Raw genomic sequence first — 18,401 nt, 5'->3', positions numbered from 1 at the left:
GGAGTTATAATAGTTATTTTTAAACCAATACAGTTAAAGCAGTAGAGTCCCTCATGCAGCTAAGATTATACCGGTCTGAAAATACGTTTTAATCGTTTACCTGCTTGCTTTCCCTTATAGAAAAAGCTTTATCTCAACAAAGCACCTCTATATGGTTCTGTACCGATCTGCCTCTCTGTTTTAGTTAGAGTGGTAAGGTAGTACAGATGAGGCCTCAACCTCACAGCACCTGAGCAACACTTGTATTATTAAAGCCACTTTACAGGTGGGGATCATGTGAAATGGTTTGCCCTGGACATGTGCAGATACTGTGGCAGATCCAGAAAGGAAAATGCAGGCCATCTGTCCATCTCCTCCCAAAAATTTGCTATAAACCCTGGGTATTTCCTAATAAACACCTGAGGCCCTTTAAAATGGCTTATTTTAAAGTTATGTATAGGTAGCTCCATTTACTGCTGCAAGGTTTACATGATTTAGAAGCTTCAACAGGCGGTTCAGTAATTTAAACACTCTTGCAAATCCCACTCTAAAACAACACTGTTGATTAGGAATGGAAGAAAAATTAAGCTCATTTTACAGTGAAAGTGAGGGAACAAGCAAGAGAGGGAGAAAAAAAAAATGGTATCAACCACTTACATTATGCTTGTCATCCAAAAAACATCCCAGTTCTTAAAAGTAATCAATATGCTGGGGGACAGATTTACTGAGATGAGAGCATAAAGAATGTAAGGAGTCATGAGAATGAATAAAGAATAAAGTTACGAGAAAATGTTAACTCTTTCAGGGGATTTTGCATATGGAAAAGGGGCAGTGCAAGTTCACAAGTAGAGAAATTTAAAGTAGCAGAAGCGGTTTGCAGTTACTTCTCAGAATTGTGTTGAACAAAATAATTTTTCCTGGGGCTTGTCATTTTGTTGCAAAAACACTGTATTCTGATTCAAGAGAATTAACACAAAGCTATAGGCTCATTTAAATCCTCAAGTCCTTTAAATAGAGCTTAAATGATCTGAAAAGTCCATAAGCTTTTGTTGTTTTTCCCATGGTGAATTTAATTCTAATCAAGCTTCCAGTTTTGGAAATGAACAGGTCTTTCCTCCTGGAAAAAACTCTGAACCAGAACATTCACAAATGTTGTTGTTTTTGTTATAATGAATGAAGATCGCTTTCCCAGTTTCTCCCCTATTTTCCCCTCCTATCTCAAAAATGAGCAACACGGGGTCTATTAGAAAAGTTTCCTGTGGGCACCAAGAGAAAAGGAAAAACCCAGCTTGCCCTATTCATGACCTCTCTACACTGCACAGTCAGCTTCCTCAGATAACTTTAATGTTGAAGTAGCAATACTGCTCGATGTATTCATCTCTCATGGGTGTAGCAGTTCTTAAACAGACTATTTTTGATCCCCGAATGACCCCAGACAAGCACTGAAACTTCCCTTAGCTTCAGTTCCCCATCTGTAAGGCAGGAATAATTCTGTTTCTTTAACTCCCTCTTTTTCATCTGCCTTGTCTAATAAAATTATGGCAGGGACAGTCTCTTATTTTGAATGTGGACAGTAGTGCATGGCAAAAGAGGGTGGTCTCTGTGCTGGGGATATTATAGCCAGCAATATTTTGTCCCTGTTTCTCAGCTGTTCAGTCTTAATCAGTACTGAGAGGCGCTTGGAAGAAGCAGACCAAGGTGTCTGCCACCTCCTTTCATGCATGTGCAAGTGTGCCAATGGGTAAGGCTATCACTTGATGCAAGCTTTAACCTTTGGCTTCACACAGGCTTTTTCTTCCTCTTTCAGAGACCTAATGCCACACATATAAACGTCCCAGTTCAGTGCTCTCAGAGGCTCTGGCTTTATCAAACGGACTATTGTTCTGCCACTCTGGGAGTGCAAAACTGGTGCAGTCTCCTCTGGCCAGAGGCTCCTCTGCAAAGTGCACCAAACATCAGGGCTAAACACGTGAAGAAGAGGAAGCAGCATCAGAGTGATAAACCACAAGATAAGGCCGGAGGATGTGAGATCTGCTGCTTTGTAGCTTCAGAGTACCCAAAAACGCAACTTGCATGCAAACAGAGATTTCCAAAATAAATACATAAAAGGGCAAGCCAACACCTTTTGAATGCTGCAAAAGTCCAACTGACACCATCTTACATAAGTGTCTCTCCTTACAGGAACGTTGGAGGATAATGCAGATCCACACAGGGTTAAGAATTTAATACCTTCATATGAAGGAGACAAATCCATCCCCACTGTAACTTTGCTGACTTCAGCTTCTCATAGGAGCAAGAAGCTTGGCATATTGCATTTAAGCTTAATCCAGACAGCTGGAAAGATTATTGTGTAGGACCAGACTCAGAGGTGCTAAGCCCTCTAAGGAAACCCAATATAGGCTTTTCTTTTATCTATCAGGACAAGGGAGTTTGCAAGTCTGATGGACAACAGCAGCTCCACTGACAACCAGGCAAACAGCACCAACTCTGTGATGTGCCTTGAGAGGGTCCTTGTCAAATGCTGGGTTTGATTAATCATTACCGACGTGTCTACGCAAGACATTTACTGCACAGTAGACTAATTAGCTGCACAGAAATGTGGCACGTCTATGCATGTGCCTCTATTAAACTGGAGTAAATGAATTTACTCCACAGCAGGACAGTACTTGTAAATACAAGTACCATCTTCTAGGGCTGTGCAGAGTTTAAGTCCCCAATTCGATTCGGTGGAGATTTGGCGCTGAATCTCTGAATCCGGATCGAATCACAAGACCCTTTAATCTCTCCGAATCAAATTGGAAGCCTCTGAATTGATTCAGAGAGATTTGGCGATTCGGACATAGACACAGCTTTAAATGCGTTTTCTATGTACCTCTAGGTAGCAGGTGGCTCATGAATGCTGAGATGGTGGAATGGATGGAGCATCCCACAGAAGCACGGGGGGCTCCCCAGTGTGCTCGGCAGCAGACCTGGAAGTGGACCAGAAGCACTTCCGGTCCACTTCGGGGTCTGCTGGGGAGCACGCTGTGGGGCCCCTCTCACACCACCCGGCTCAGTGACTAGTGCCTCCTGGTGCCCTCTGCGGCCAATCGCCGAGCTGGAGGAGTACAGGAGAGGCCCCTCAGTGTGCTTCCCAGCGGACCTGGAAGTGGACCGGAAGTACTTCTGGGTTCACCACCAAGTATGTGGAGGGCCCCCTGCACTCCTGTAGGATGCTCCATGTGCCCCAGCATTGCAGCCTTCACAAGCTGCACCAGGTACCTTGAGGTATGTAGCAAAACATTTAAAACTGTGTCTATGTCCGAATAGCTGATTCTCTGAATCAGCATCGAATCTTCAGATTCGGCCGAATCGAATCAGGGACAGTGAGCCAAATCAAATCACTGTCCCTGATTCGGGCCGAATCTGACTCCAAATTGAATAGGGCCTGCTTTGCGCACACCTACTATTCTCCTGCAGAGTAAAACACTCCAAAGCAGCAAATGTGTAGACACTGTCCTGGCTGGCTGGGGCATGAGGATTTTTCAGTGCAGGGGCTGCTTGCTGGCTAGCCCATGCTGAAGCACCCTCATGCCCCAGCCAGCCCCTCTGCAGCACACCGAGCCAGTGGGGAGCAGCCCCAGGCTAGCAGGCTGACCCCCAGAGCCCCCTGCCAGTCAGGGCTGTTCCGACCTGGCTGCAGTCCTGGGCACATGTGTATATGCATGCCCGGGAGCAATAAGCTGTGGTGAGATAAACATGGGAGTTTATCGCGTTGCATTAATGCATTGTACTGCACATGTAGTCACGCCTGCTAAAAATCCTGATTTGATTTGGATTCTGAAACTTGGCCACTGAATTGGGCTGAATCTCCACCAAATTGAATCAGGGACCGAAGTTTTGCACAGCCCCAATGATTGGTCATGTATCTCATATGTCAGGGGAAGGCAAAATGCAGCCCGTGGGCAAAATGCGGCCCACGAGGCCATTCTATCCAGCCCACAGTGTCCCTAAAAAATTTTGAAAATGAATATTTATCTGCCCAGGGCTGCCTGTCATGCGGCCCTCAATGGCTTGCCAAAACTCAGTAAGCGGCTCTCTGCCCAAAATAATTGCCCGCCCCTGTCATATGGCCATTTGGAAATTGTAAATATGGAAACTACACCAAACACATGATTGCTATTTTTTGCCCTGTACCTCTTATGCATGTCATTACAGCCAGTTGAAATAAGTAAATTTATTTATGTAGCAAAGGGCTTGAGCCTTCAAGTTCCAATCCAGTAAAATAATTGAGCATGGGCACCTCAGTAGATCAGTGAAGACAGTAGGCTTGTTTCCAGGCTTTGAGTTGAACAAAAGCATAAACATTTTGCTGGATCAACCCAAGGGGAAAAAAACCAAAACAAAACAAAAACAATTTACAGCTGGATTCTGTAGGATGCTAAGTACAGGTCTGTAAAATCTAGCTCTAACTTTGCTATATTTGTATCATTTCCACATAGTACTATTATGTACAGTAGTGCCTTCAAACCCCAGACAAACGTGTGTCCTTGCCTTCTGAAAAAGATTAATTGAAACCAAGAGAAAATAAATGAGATAACTAAAAAAAATGCAAGTCATCACTGATAACATGCTCAGCCATCATTTTATGCAAAGTTTTGAATTGTGCAGATGATGATGGTCCACTGTACAAGGATATTATTTGCAGTAGGATGTTATAGCTCATCTGCTACCTTTGTGCTAGACCAAATTCTAGTGGATTGATGGGGCAAATTTTGCATTTATCCATGGATTTCAGTAGACTAATGTCCCTTTCCACCAGTGTAACTGAGATTGGAATTGGGTCTTTATACACTAGGTAAAACCAATAGGTTTTCTACGATGACATCATCCCAAATTTCAAGTCAGTTCCTGCCTTAAAACCATTCACCTTTTCTCCGTGAAACAACACACCAGTGAACCAGTTTTCAGTCCATTTACAGCTTTACAGGGCCTTTGTACATGCCACAAAATTGGCCTTTAAAATGGCTTACATGCCCTTTTGCACCACTTTAATGGCACTGCGGTTTACACTGTCGGCAGTGTATTGCACTTTAATGGTGCAGCTGTTTACACTGTTGGCAGCGTATTGCACGTTAAATGACTTAGGGACGTAGCAAAATAAAACACCTCCAAGGTGTTTTAGTTTGCTCCCTAACAAAGTGCAACAGCTGCAGAGGGAAGCACTGGGCCCTGTGGAGCTCAGGGGCTGTCCAGGCAGCCCGTGTAGGCAGGCTCCACCGAAGGAAAAATTAAAAAAACAAAAACTGCGAGCCTGATCTTTTTTTTTTTTCTTCCCTCCCTGGAGCCTGCCTGAGCTATGTGCTTCCCTCCACGGCTGTTGGGGGCCTGGTGCTACCCTCCCTGTCTGCGGTGCCCCCCAGGACTGCCCGTGCCAGGTGCCTGTGGGTAGGTGACGCCTGGGGGGTACCACCACCATGTGGGAAGCACCAGCCCCCCTGCAGCTCAGGGACTACTCAGCCCGCTGGCAACTTGTCCTGCCTCCCCTGCCACTGGAGAGGTAGGTAAGGATCAGGCTCAACCCTTGCGTACACACCACGGAGGTTTACTTCGGTTTAATTCTCCCTGCATCGAAGCGGTGTTTGAAGCGGTGGTCTTTTAAAAATGAGGGAGCATTAAACCGAAGTAAACCCCCATGGCATACAAGCAGCTGTACAGACCAAACTTCTCCTTGAAACCAACCTCAGCACTATATATTTAAGTTATCCTCCTCTCCCCTCATCTCATTCCAGTTATTGCCAATGAACACAGATTTCCTTCTGGCATTATACATCCAAGATAAAAAAAGAAATTGTTACAACTAAAGACAAATGGAATTACATAAGTGACATGATTTGGTTTATGCTCAGCCAGTTGTACGTATACACACAAGGCAAGAGATGTACTGATGCGCATACTGAGATTCATCTGTCCCCAGAATCAATACCTGCCTGCTTAGGTAGTATTAGGGCTGGCTACCCACTTAGGGACTGAAAGAAGAGGGACAGATAGAAAGAAAGTCAAGGGGAAAAAATGATTCAGGACAAAGAACTACTCATGGGAAAGAGAAATTCTAAGAGGAAAAAAATAGCCTAGTTAGTTGACTGCCTTCTACAGCGTATCCATCTGCAATTGTTGAGTTTTTGTAAATTAGTTCATAGCCTTCCAACTACATAAGAAAAGGTATGGGTACAGATTCTCCTCTGCTTTACTCAGATGAGAACCAAGAGTAACCACAATGAAGGTAAGGTGTAATGATAAGGTGAGAAGGGAGTAAGATTTAAGCAGGAGAAAGGAAAGAGTTGACATCAGAAGGTGAAACCCAACTGCTTTGGGAAATAATAGAAGAAATCATTTTCAAGTTTTCAAAACCTTGACTGCACCCACAATCTCCCAATTCTACCTGAAATGAATTCAAATGAGTTTTGAACAGTTCACTGTTAATCCTTGAGAACTGCAGCTGAACGTATGCACGACCCTAAATCCAACTCCTGTTAAAGCTAAGGGAAGTTTCATAGTTGGTCGGGTCGGAAGGGACCTGAGGCAGATCATCAAATCCGACCCCCTGCCATGGCAGGAAAGAGTACTGGGGTCAAACAACCCCAGCAAGGTGTTCATCTAACCTTGTCTTAAAGACCCCCAGGGTAGAAGCCAGCACCACTTCTCTTGGAAGTTGGTTCCAGATCCTAGCTGCCCTGACCGTGAAGTAGCGCCTCCTGATATCTAGCCTAAATCTCCCCTCTGCCAGCTTGTTATTCATGGTCACTCCTGGTCATGCTCGGGGGAACAGGGACTCCCCCAATGCCTGCTGGTCCCCTCTGACTAGTTTGTAACAGGCCACTAGATCCCCTCTCAGCCTTCTCTTGCGGAGCCTGAACAGGTTCAGGTCCTGTAGCCTCTCCTTGTAGGGCCTGCCCTGCTACCCCCTGATCATGCGAGTGGCCTCCTCTGGACCCTCTCCGTGTTGTCCACATCCCTCTTGAAGTGCAGCGCCCAGAACTGGTTGTTGTTTCAGCCTTTTATTTGACTTTAGAGGGAACTGAATGAGCCTCATATTTCATTGTCAGAAATAAAAGGGCTCTAAGGGTCAGGTACATTCAGAAGTATGTTTAGCACAAGTATGTTCTACAAAGTCCACATATGCCAGAGGAACTGGGGATTTGAAAGCTTTCAGTAAAAAGGCAAAATAATCCAGATCCAGGAAGATCCTTCACACTACACCAGACACTCAACTGGTTTCTGAGGTTCAACACTACATATTTAAAAAAAAGGTACAAAAGAAATAAAATGACACAAGAGAGACTATTAAGGCTCACATGGATCCAACAGGAACACAGAATGGTTGGCTATTTCAGGACAGAATCTGATCTCAAGGGAACCTTAATGTGATTTCCAATCAAGAACATTTGGCATAAGCTTTGGCTGCACCTCTTATCTTTCACACATTTCTCCAAACTGAATCTTCAAACCTTTTGACATTCACCTCCACTCACCTTCAGAGACTTCACACATGATTACAAGGATCTCAGTATTCACACACATTCCCCTCATGTAGGCTTCTCTCCAAATAAGATTTAAAAAAAAATGAATTAACCCCTGCTTCAACATTTCACTGATGCTCAGATCTCTTACCTGGACCACGGGATGGCCCCCTGTTGGTGCTTTGACTGCTCCTCGACTCCCCTCCGTCTCATAGTGTGCACGATGATGGGGCTTTGGCTGAACTTCAATCCGCAGTTCGTAAGAGCCAGACTGACTGGAAAGCGGCCACTCCAGAGGCGGGAGGGATGCAACAGGTACACTAGACAGGAAGAAATTAAGCTGTTTAAATCTCTGAAATGGAGGGTACTCAGAAAAGGGCTACAGGCTTTCAGTATGCATAGAGCACATGGTTGAACTCTTGGCCCTGCTCAAGTCACTGGAAATTTTGCCGGATTAGAACTTTGCTTTGCAAAGTTCAGGATAGGCAAATCCTTCTGAGTCACACTCTGAGCAAAAAACAAAGTAGCTCCCTAATAAATAATAGGCGGAAGAGTGTGTATTATTTCAGGCGTTTACAGCCATATATCCTCCACATTAATCTTAGACCTTCATCACCACTGAAGAAGTAAGCTAGGATTACTTATTTAACAAATCACATATTTCTCCTTAAAAGGTTATTAAACAAACAAACAACCCCCCCCCCAAGCTGTTTTATTATTGGTTTTTAATGGTGATGAAAAAGAAGTTTTAGTAGTTTGGGGTCAAATGGAACATCTAAATTTGACCTAAAATAACGTGATTCTTTTTTAATTAAAGTACTCAGGGTTTGTTTTTTTTTAATAAAATTGAAGATTTTTTTAAAATGGAAAGTAATTTTCAATTAAAAAAAAAAACCAAAGCAACCTTTGAGTCAGCTTTTAAAATGATTTAAAAAACAAATTGGTCCTGTAGCATAATCAGTTCAGCAAACCGAGATGAGTTTGCCACAAGATGCAGGCTCAGCCACACCATGATTTTTGCCAGAGAAAAAAGTTTAAGGTAAAAAAACCAAAACAAAACACCCCCCGCCTTAAGCCAGCTCTAGGATTGTAGTCATTCAGCACCATAAACCCATAATTACCAATAACTAAGCTCCGTCCTGCAGCATGATCTTTCACACAGGGATCAGCACCAATGAACCACATTGCACGTTTCATTGTGGGGCTTTAAACTGTAAGGCTGAGCCTGTGAACTTAAATGTGCGAGAGATCATGCATGGTGCAAATTCCATGCAGCACTTTCAGTAGTAAAGCTAAACTCCCCGTAGCACACCTTAGAGCCACGCTGCAAATCTGTTAAGATTTGAAAACAGCCAGTGAAGGTAACGGATAAAAATGGACAAGCAGGAAACGTCCAACATACCTGCAGATGGGTATGGCAGGCACCAGTTGCTTTGGCCAGGATGGAGGTACTAACAAAATGGATTCAGGTGCTGAGTTTCTCCTCTCCTCCTGATCGCAAGGCCCAGGATAGTCAACCGTCTGAAAGATGTGACACGGAAGGCTGTTTTTGTGAGAAGGCACTGATGAGGGATCAGAGCTGGTTTTCCAAATTTTTGTAGGAATACCACAAGAAGAGTCTGTACTGAGGCTGTTCATAGCATCCATGAGACTCGACGAGCTGGGCAGCTGGGTGTAAGTGAGCGCAGAGCTGTCTTCTCTCAAGGTGATGCGAGGAGAGGGTTGGGGAGAGGGGGTCCTTGACTGTCGTGGAGATGTGGAAAGCGGCTGAGTGCTGTAGGGCTCAGTGAAAGAGTGTCTCCGTTTTGCACCTGGTGACGAAGACCTTGAGTTGGGACGGGGTGATGGTGAATGTGGTCCCAAGCAGGTTTCCTCCGTGATGCTTGTTCGTGGTGACATTATTGGAGAGGTTCTAGGAGAATAATGAGTATGGATGTTTTGAAACTGTGGACAAAGGTCATCACTAGGACCATTATTTGGTGAAACACATGGTGATGTGTAAGGAGAGAAATTTGTCTCTGAAATGAAACTTGCAGATGAGCCACTACTAGCGGGGCTCAAACACAGCGGTTCTCTGTAGCCCTCAAAGCCAGGGACAGGCAAGGTAAACCTTGGGCTAGTGGTAGCTGAGTTGGACTGATGCTCTACCAAAAGATCTGTGTCTTTGCTGCGGAAGGGACCCCCTGCATGAATCAGTTCATGAGATGGAGTGATCTCAATCCTAGGGCTCAGAGCAGAGGCCCCTGCAGTGTTTGCAGGGTATGTAGGTGCTGTCCCTATGCTATCTGGCTGTCCATATCTGCCCATGGGATCTGCAGAAAGATTAGGATAAGCCAGGGGGCATGGCTTGAGGCCATAGTCCGAGACATCATAAGCGTATGAAACTCCAGTGGGTGGGCTGTTGGTTTTATGTGGAGTCGGTTCTTCTGGAAAAAGAAGGGTCTCTTTAAGACTATGTTACTACAGAAGCTGAGCAATCACGGATTAGAAAAATGCATATTTATCAAACGGACGTCATCTGGTATTAGGCAAATACTAGATTTTTAAAATTTCTTTATGGAAATTAGCGCTTGTAAACAGGTACTGGATTAATACCAAGGGAACCTTAAAATCTCAAAACAGCACAGGCAGCAACATTATAACTTTCTCCGCACTTCCCTGACAATCACCTGCTACCTGAGCCTGACCTGTAATGACAACCTACGAGGCTGAGAAAGTAGTTCGGTCTCCATGCCCACGTAAATGTTTGGCCACTCTACTGATGCTAACAGAAAAACCTCAATTCATTCCAGTGATGGTGGTGGACCAAGACCTTTTCACAAAATTCACAGAACACCATTTCACAAAAAAACAGATTCAAATGGGCCCAAATAAAATCCCACAGATGGAGGCCTGTGGAGATTTAATTTTCTTACATGACAAAAATCCAGATCAAATGTGCTTCATGAAACCGAAGTGTAATACAACTTCCACACCACATTGATTCTTAGGTGTAGCAGTTTGCTTGGTTTCACACCACCTCAACCAACTTTGCATACAAAATGCAAAGAAGGCAGCATCAGCAATGAGAAAATAACTGCACAGTTAATAGTTAAAAATTAAAGCAGTAAAGAGATCCAAACCAATACTTGTTCAGGTTTTTTGCTTCAAGCCAAGGAGTATTTTGGCCAAATGGCGATTATAATGTGTCGACAAGAGAGATAACGGTTCAATCACCCAATTTTTACTCCCTTGAAAAATCTAGATGCTTAAATTGCCATTTGATTCAACTGAAGGAGGGTAAGCACTGGATTGCAAAGCACAGCCCTACTTCTATTCAGTTCTGGGCCAATACTGAACTCTAATGTCAAGAGACACAATTCCAATCCCACAGGCACTCATCAACCAGTCTCCCCCTGCCAGCATATGTGAAATAGTTCCTGATAAGCATCCCTGATAGTGAAAGCAAGCCCCCATATCTTGTACACGTGCACTCACACATATATAAGCCCCAGTGCTGTTATAGATTCACTACAAATGACCCTTAAAAGCTGAGCAATACTTGCTCATTAAACACAACTGAAAAAAATACAAATATTTTCAAATTTGTCTTCCAATGAGAGTGGCATGGAACATATGTGGTGGTGATGATGTGCTTGGCAGCCCGTAGCTGATACTATTTTGTAATTACAGGTTAATTTGCCCTCTTAATTCACGCCAAGGGCAGAAAGCAGCCGGTACTGCCGGCAGATATCTTTTCATTAAAATATTTAATGGTTGGTTCCTCCTCATTTGCCTACTCAGTCATGGACAGCACTCCCCACAATAGACTAGCATTTCATATGAAACTTGGCAGTTGCTAAAAAAAAGTGAAAGTTTCTCTTCTGCAAAAGCTGTGTGGGGGGAGGAACGTGGTCATTTCATCTCGGGGGTGTTTCATTTCTTTCACACCCGTTTTACTTTTAAAACTGCCCTGATGTTCGAGAGAGTTAATGCCAGGGCAGTTCTGCACAAGCCATCTCTAAACTAGCAATGTTGATTATTTTCCCATTTGGAAGTAGTAGCATTCTCCCAGTAAAGAAGAAAAAGAAAAAAAAAATCATAAAATGCATTGAGTGTTTGGCAAAATGGGCTCATTTTTAGGATTGTGAAACCTTGTGTGTGGGGGGTGGGGAGGAGGGGAACTAGTTTTTCCTAGTTCTGTTTTTTTGTTCTGAACATTTTGCACAGCCTATAGGATGCTGCATTTAAACAATAGCTTGGCAGGCACTTTTTGAATCCCAGAAAGTAAGGGAAACTTTCTGCCCCTACCCAGAATTACTATGGGACAGAACCACAGACAAATCATGAAGTCCAGCTTTGCAGATTTCTTTAGGCTCCTGTTAGCAATTAATGTATTTCCTCACAGCACATGGCTTTTCACAGGGATAACAAATGGGAACGAACTGAACCTTGAGCTGGATAAACATGCACATTCTTGATCTCAGATATCAGAGCTTTGGCATCCACAGGAACAGTCGGGCTGATAACCCAAGCTGTGTGGCATCAGTCCTAGAGATCGATCCCAGCATCACATCATACAAGAACTCATACCCCTCCCTTTACATTTTTGCAGAACACGCCTTCCACTGATTTCAATAGAATTACTCCCAATCTACACTGGTGCAAAGAGGGGAAATATACAATCAGCCCCAACATCGCGACTCCAGAAACAAAGACTTCTACAATGTCTCAGTAATCCTGGAAGGGCTCTCTGAGATGAGCAAATCTCACATCAGTACACACTGCAGTAACTACAGATTTCATTCAGTGCCTCACTGAAGACATATATGGCCTATACCATAAACACCAAGGCATTAATGCCATTGATGGACAGATGATAGCATGATGTGAGTGATGACAACTGTCAGTCCCAAATTTCCAGCTCTGTTTGTCAAATGGTAGATTTGAAAGAATCCAGGTATATTTTGAGTGTCTGGGGGAAAGGAAATAAACCTTAATAGATGAGTAATTTTTAAAGTGCAGCTAACAAGAAGCAGATCTCTCTCCTCCTTTCTCAGGTTTTTCAGATTAGCTTAGATTGCTTTTTAAACATGAGCATTCATGTGTAATTGAATATTAAAGAAAGCAATATTAATACATGGACACTAGTTTACATACCCTCTTTGTGCCCTGAAGTTTTTGTATATTAACCAGCACTTTCATCCCTGCCATTCACATTCACTAAAAGATCAAGCAGAAATATTCATACTGAAGAACAGACACCAAAATGAACTTAGATGAAGAACACTCCTCAGCACACGTTCCAAATCCCTTGGCAGCGTGCGTCTATGAGGATTGCTCACCCACCACTAACATGGGTGGAACAGAGCAGCCCAACAGCTCTATGCGTACCACTTTTTGGAGCAAAATATGGAAAATATCTTTAGTTTAACCTACATAGCAAATTATCAGTAGAGGAGGCAGTGTCATTGGAATGTGGCTGAGGGACTAGTCAGAAAACCTCAGCTTTTGTAAAGAGTGCCAGGAGATGCTCAATGACCAAAAATGGCCACGGTCTCAGTATTATGGCTCACGTAAGAAGTGGCATCTCCAGCAGTACAGTGAACTCCCTAGCACCAAGCTGGTGCATTGGCTGACTTGTGACTCAGAGGGAAGGCTGCCATTCACTGAATCATCAGCATGACTTCCTTCAGTACTTCGGTTATTCTTGGAGGTCTCCCGTCCAGATCCCAGCCCTGCTTAGCTTCAAAGATGTAATGAAATCACTGTCCCAGGCTGCATGTTTGTGACATCACAGTCTGTTGCTATAGAAATGATTGTGATGTTACAAACGCAGCATTGTGTCTTTACTGTCTGATGAAAGAGGCGAAGGTTGGTGCGAAGCAGCAGCTCTCCCTCTAAGAATTTAAAGCACTCTTGGTTCAGATTCAGTTTCTCTCTCAGTGAAATGAAGGGGAGTTTTGCCTTTAAATTTCAGCTAGAACTGGACTGGAAATGCCCCCTCCCTTTTTTTTTAAATAGTGTTGCCAATTTCCCTAGGACTGCATCTGTTTTTTGTAATCTGCTCCAGGAAGAGAGAAGCCCAGACAATACCCCAGTCCCCTGCTTGAATATCACAGAAGTTTGTTTTTGCAAATCCCGTCTGCCTCCTGATGGGAGGGGAAGTGGGGACAAGACAGAGGAGAGGTTGTTCCTCAATGGGCTGGGCAGGTCATCTGCTTTTCCCTTGCATTCACTGAGGCTAGCAAGACTGCAGAGCAACTCCAACAGATGGTCCAAGAAGTGGCAACATTACTCTGCCCCACAGCCCAAGGGGATGAAGGGCCCATATCAAATGCTAGCGCAGCTCAGCGCAAGCTAGTGGAGAGCATTTCCCCCTAGGACTGATCCCTCCCCTGCTTACATCTGTACTGCGTGATATGGGTTTGAGCTACAGCAAATGGGGTAGTGTACATTGTGCTGTGACAAAGGTATATCGCTGTTATTGGACGAAAGAGAAAAAAGAAGCCGGAATGGTACAGGGATGACAAGTGGCAGGATTTTAAGCAAGAAAGAAAGAGTTAGAGCAGTAGCCCTATACTGCTACAGCCCTACCACTCTCTTCCTGAAAACAGCAAAAGGATACGAAAGCTCACTGTCTCTCCTTTTAAAATCACAGGTTGCAGAGCTAGAAGGCACCTTGAGATCACCTAGTCCATCCTCTTGACCCGAGGCAGGATTAACTCTCCGTAGACAAATGTGTGTCCGGGGTAGTTAGCCTGCTCTAGGAAACCTTCAGCGATACAAATTCCACAGCCTTCAGTGTGATCTGGTCCAATGTTTAGCACACCACAGATTTAGGTTAGATCAAATCTAGCAATTTAAGCACATTAGCCAAATCCTGTTCCTGGTGGACTTGGAGAAGAGTTTAACTAACTTTACCCTTTGCAGTAAACTTTTATATGTTTGAAGCCTACTTTATCTCCCTTCAGCTGTCTTCTTTAAACTAAAAACAACCTAAATCTCTCAAATCTCTCTTATCTTGCAGGGAGATAACTATGCAGCTAATGAACCTGTTGAAGGCTGTTTTTGAGCGATGAGGTTGGTTGCAAAGTTGTATGTACAAGCCTCAAAGGTCCAACTAGGAATCCAAACTTGTATTTTTTCCTGCATAGCCAAACCCCATACCTCCAGGGCTTTTATCTGCTTTACATGCCTGCTTTGCATCCTAAAAGGAAAGCTGCAAGCTCCTGAACAAGGACTGCTTTCTCTGTAGCTAGTTTGAACATCACCCACACCACAATAGGGTCCTGATCCTCTTTTTGTGCTACCATAGTCAAGAAGATGGGAATTTGTTTCATATATCCAAAAGTGCAAAGAAGCCTCTGGCAGCTGGACAAACTCCCTAGATCCTGGCTTGCTTAAAATAGCACCACTAGTATTTAATTCAAAGAAGACTTTGAGAAAAGCTACACATAAAAACTGGCAAAGTAAATTTAATATTTAAAGCACTCAACTCCCTTTTTCAGCACTCTCCTGACATCAAGGAGGGAGATAAGGGACATCAGACCCCCCATCTATATTTAGAAGACATTCTCCATCATAAAAGTTAGTCCATCTGGTTCAGTAGTTTGTACTGGCCAGAGAAAAAAGATTTTGTAGAATAAGCTGCAAGGGCCCTTCCAGCATAGTATAACATGTTTGTAGGGGGAGGTCTTTCCTGATTCCAATTGCTTAGGAGCCGGTTTATGCTCTGCAGAACGAGGGCTTGCAATCCCTCAGAAGAGAGTGGTGGTCTTGGATAGGATGAGATTTGGTACATACATTTACAAGACAGCATCATTTCCTTTGAGCGACAGAAGAGGAGGTCTCTCGTTCAGGTTTGCAATTAGGTAAAAATCAGAACAGCACTAAGCAGCCCTCACAGCATTGCTGGGGTGCATCTCATAAGGGAATAAAAACAAGATGATGTCTTAAGATCTCTCATGGTAAATGAATGCACAATACTTCTACTTTTCAAAAGTCCCAGCCTATTTGAGCAGACCTTTACGTTCTGCCCATTAAGAGCTGACATTTTTATAGATTTAAAATCCTCAGAAGATAGCTAGTGAAAACCTGGACAAAGCTAAATGTAAAAGGCAAGTGGAAAGTGGCGCCATTTTACTACCCTCCTGCCTATGTCAATGGTTGGCTGAGAGTTGAAAATTGAATATTAATAATATTGACTGTCGGATTTTTATTTACCCTTTTTTCCCCTTTTGCTTTTATAGCAGTCCATGTTCCTGTTGTCTCAGGCACACGTAAGTACTGGTGACTGCCAACTGCTGTCAATAAGGATATTCCTTCCTTTTCCATGGCAACAAATTGTGATATAGATATTACATTTAAAACACGGGCTTAACAAGGACACCATCTAGTCAAAGTATTTTTTTTTCATTTATCTAAAACAAACTTCCTACACACTCCAGTCCTGAAATCTGAAATTGTCATTTATTTCCTTATGGGGAGGAGGAGGGAGATACAGCCCGTTTAGCGCGTTTCCAGAGCTTTCTCATTATAGGGTTGGTCCTCAATGGTGGGAGGAACTCTCTAGTCTGGGAGGAAACCAGTGCTTCATATCCAAGATTTCTTTAAATAAAGGAACTAGATTCAAACCCTAGGGCCCGAAGACACCTCTCCGGTTTGGGTTCTGTTGCAAATCCCACACTGAAAGGAACTTGCTCTCCTGGTTCCAGTTCAGATGTGGCCAAAGTCTCACAAGAACCACCATGTTCATTTACCACCAGCATACGGATTAAAGCATTTTCTCTCCCTTTAAATTTACAGTTTTCTGTTCTCTTGTAAACACGCTTTAATCTTTTGTACATTAAAGGTCACTGATGTATACTGGATTGCTTACAGAGTCTTAATGGTGTCTTTTCAAAGACTGGGAATGTTCTCCAGATTACAATGCTAGTATTTTGTTGTGATCTTTCTTGCGCTAATTATTTCCATCTTTGGAACAAACAAAATTAATAGTAATTATGGTTTCCAGTCATTCAAATGTGGGGAAAGCAGGCTCTAAAAGGAAGTTGCATCTCTTTACAAGCATACGCTGCTCAGCATTAATGCGGTTGAGAAGATGGAGCTTGCTGTCCCCACCTACATACTACAATATCCTGTGGAACTTCCCACTAAAGACTCTGCAGCAGTAGCCTCTCTTGTAAAGAAATGAATGAAAACAGAACTGAAGGCTTCACTGAAATGTAGTGTTTTTCATTAAACTGATTGCTTTTTGCATTCTCCAATCTTCTCTAGCAAGCTTTCATTTGTATGGAGATTAAGAAGTGAATGGTTTTAGGAAACACCAGGCTATATTAACCATCCTGTTTGGCTTATTTTCCTTGTGCCTGTGCTAATGCCAGACCTCATGCCTATTGTGCCATCTTCTTCTCTAAAGACACTGCTTGGGATGCTGTTCCAGTCCAGCCAGCCATGCCAGTACCTCCTTTCTCTTCAAATCCCATGAATAAAAGTACATTTCTTAACAGCCCCCACAAAAACCGAGCATCTTGGAAACAAGATTTAAGTAATTCCTCCCTCCATCTTCCATGCCTCGTCTGTGTTTTAGGCTTATTTAGTATGTCAGGAGGCAGAAACATTGATAGCATTTCACTGATGGACTACAGAACCAGCATATTCCTCCCGAGGCCAAGGCTGGTCAACAGGCAGCTTAAATAAAGGGCACTTTAGTCAGACTTGTCACTAAATCTGTCCAGCAGCTCAGGTCTATACACCCTGGCTGGAAGAAAGAGAAGAGTCTCAACTGAATGGACCCAAACCGTAAATCTTAGAACTAAAAAAAGACATAACCGCTCAATACTCGGGGCTGATCACAGGTTTGGGGGGAGCTCCATCCAAGTTTAACCCTACATATTCCTTTGATGCAGTAATTTGTTCTGTCAGGCAATCCTGCTGACTGCTGTTTGGGGGGGTTGTTTTTGTCCACCTTGCAAAACAGCCTAGGCCACGAGGGTGGCAGTGGCAAGAAGCAGAGCAGGACGCGCCAGCTCTGCACAGGCTCTTGCACAAGAGCGGGACGCTCACAGGCCAAGCGTCTTGTCAGCTGTAGGAGAATCCCACCTTGCCCTCAGAGCCTCAAGACACCAGATACAGTCAATCACAGGGCTAATTAGCAATACAGGTTCAAAAAAAGAGAGAAAAGAACCAGGGTTCAAACTTTCCCAACCAAACACACCAGACCTAAGACCCTTCAGCAGAGGTGCACACGCGATTGCTCAAGCCGGTGCAGCATGACTGATAGGTCCCATTCAGTCAGCACGTGCTAACTTCGCCGCGTGGCTACCCAAGCCAAGCACATGGCCAGGCCTGCAGGATCGGGGCTACCGAGAGGGAAACTCGACCGCTGAAGCCATTCAACACCACACCAGTGTTTCGACCCCAGGCTGACCTCCCTCCTCCTGCACCGGCCAGAAGCGAAAACAATGCACCAGAAAACCGTCAGGCGACTCGGCGGGGGGAGTCCCAGGCACCCACGCCAGGAAGGGAGCCAAGGGGCGGGTGCCAAGCAGCAGGTGCCGGACAAAGAGAGCAGACTCCAGCTGCGGGAACCTGGTCCTGGCAGGAGCTGGATGGAGCATTTCCCTGCCGCCCTCCTAGGGCGCGGGGCAGCCAACAAGCGGAGGGAGCAATCGCAGCCCCCCGGGGCCCTGCTGCCCATCGCAGCGCCACGTCCTGAGGCGCCGGCCGGCCGGGCCCCGAGCCGGGCTGCTGGGTGCTTGGTGAAGGGACACGGGCCACAAACCTTCTATGGACTTCAAATAATCGTATTCGAACAAGGTGGAGAAGTCGAACTCTTCCTCGGAGCTGGCCCCGGGCTGGGGCTCGGGCTCCTCGCCCCCCGGCGGGGCCGCCGGCTCCGGCTCCGGCTCCGGCTGCCTGCAACTCATTTGCGCCCAGGTG

The 18,401-nt window shown here is 44.5% G+C and overlaps 1 protein-coding gene across 4 annotated transcripts in view; it reads right to left on the bottom strand.

The window, feature by feature from the left end:
* The window catches only part of NFATC2 (nuclear factor of activated T-cells 2), a 135,544-nt gene that overhangs the window by 105,972 nt on the left and 11,171 nt on the right, over positions 1-18,401 (bottom strand). For 2 of the 4 annotated variants that reach the window (XM_019510232.1, XM_019510231.1), the window contains exons 1-3: positions 18,244-18,388; positions 8,881-9,904; positions 7,630-7,798 (exon numbers count right to left, since the gene is read on the bottom strand). In XM_019510232.1, the coding sequence (XP_019365777.1) occupies positions 7,630-7,798; positions 8,881-9,904; positions 18,244-18,388 (1,338 nt within the window). Of the gene's footprint in view, positions 1-7,629; positions 7,799-8,880; positions 9,905-18,243; positions 18,389-18,401 lie in introns of those variants that run through there. The other 2 variants (XM_019510234.1, XM_019510233.1) reach the window with 2 other exon arrangements.

Source organism: Gavialis gangeticus, unplaced genomic scaffold (genome assembly GCF_001723915.1).
Source record: "Gavialis gangeticus isolate Ggan-Ray unplaced genomic scaffold, GavGan_comp1, whole genome shotgun sequence".
In the NCBI taxonomy this organism is placed as follows: Eukaryota; Metazoa; Chordata; order Crocodylia; family Gavialidae; genus Gavialis; species Gavialis gangeticus.
This window is presented reverse-complemented; position numbering and strand designations above follow the sequence as displayed.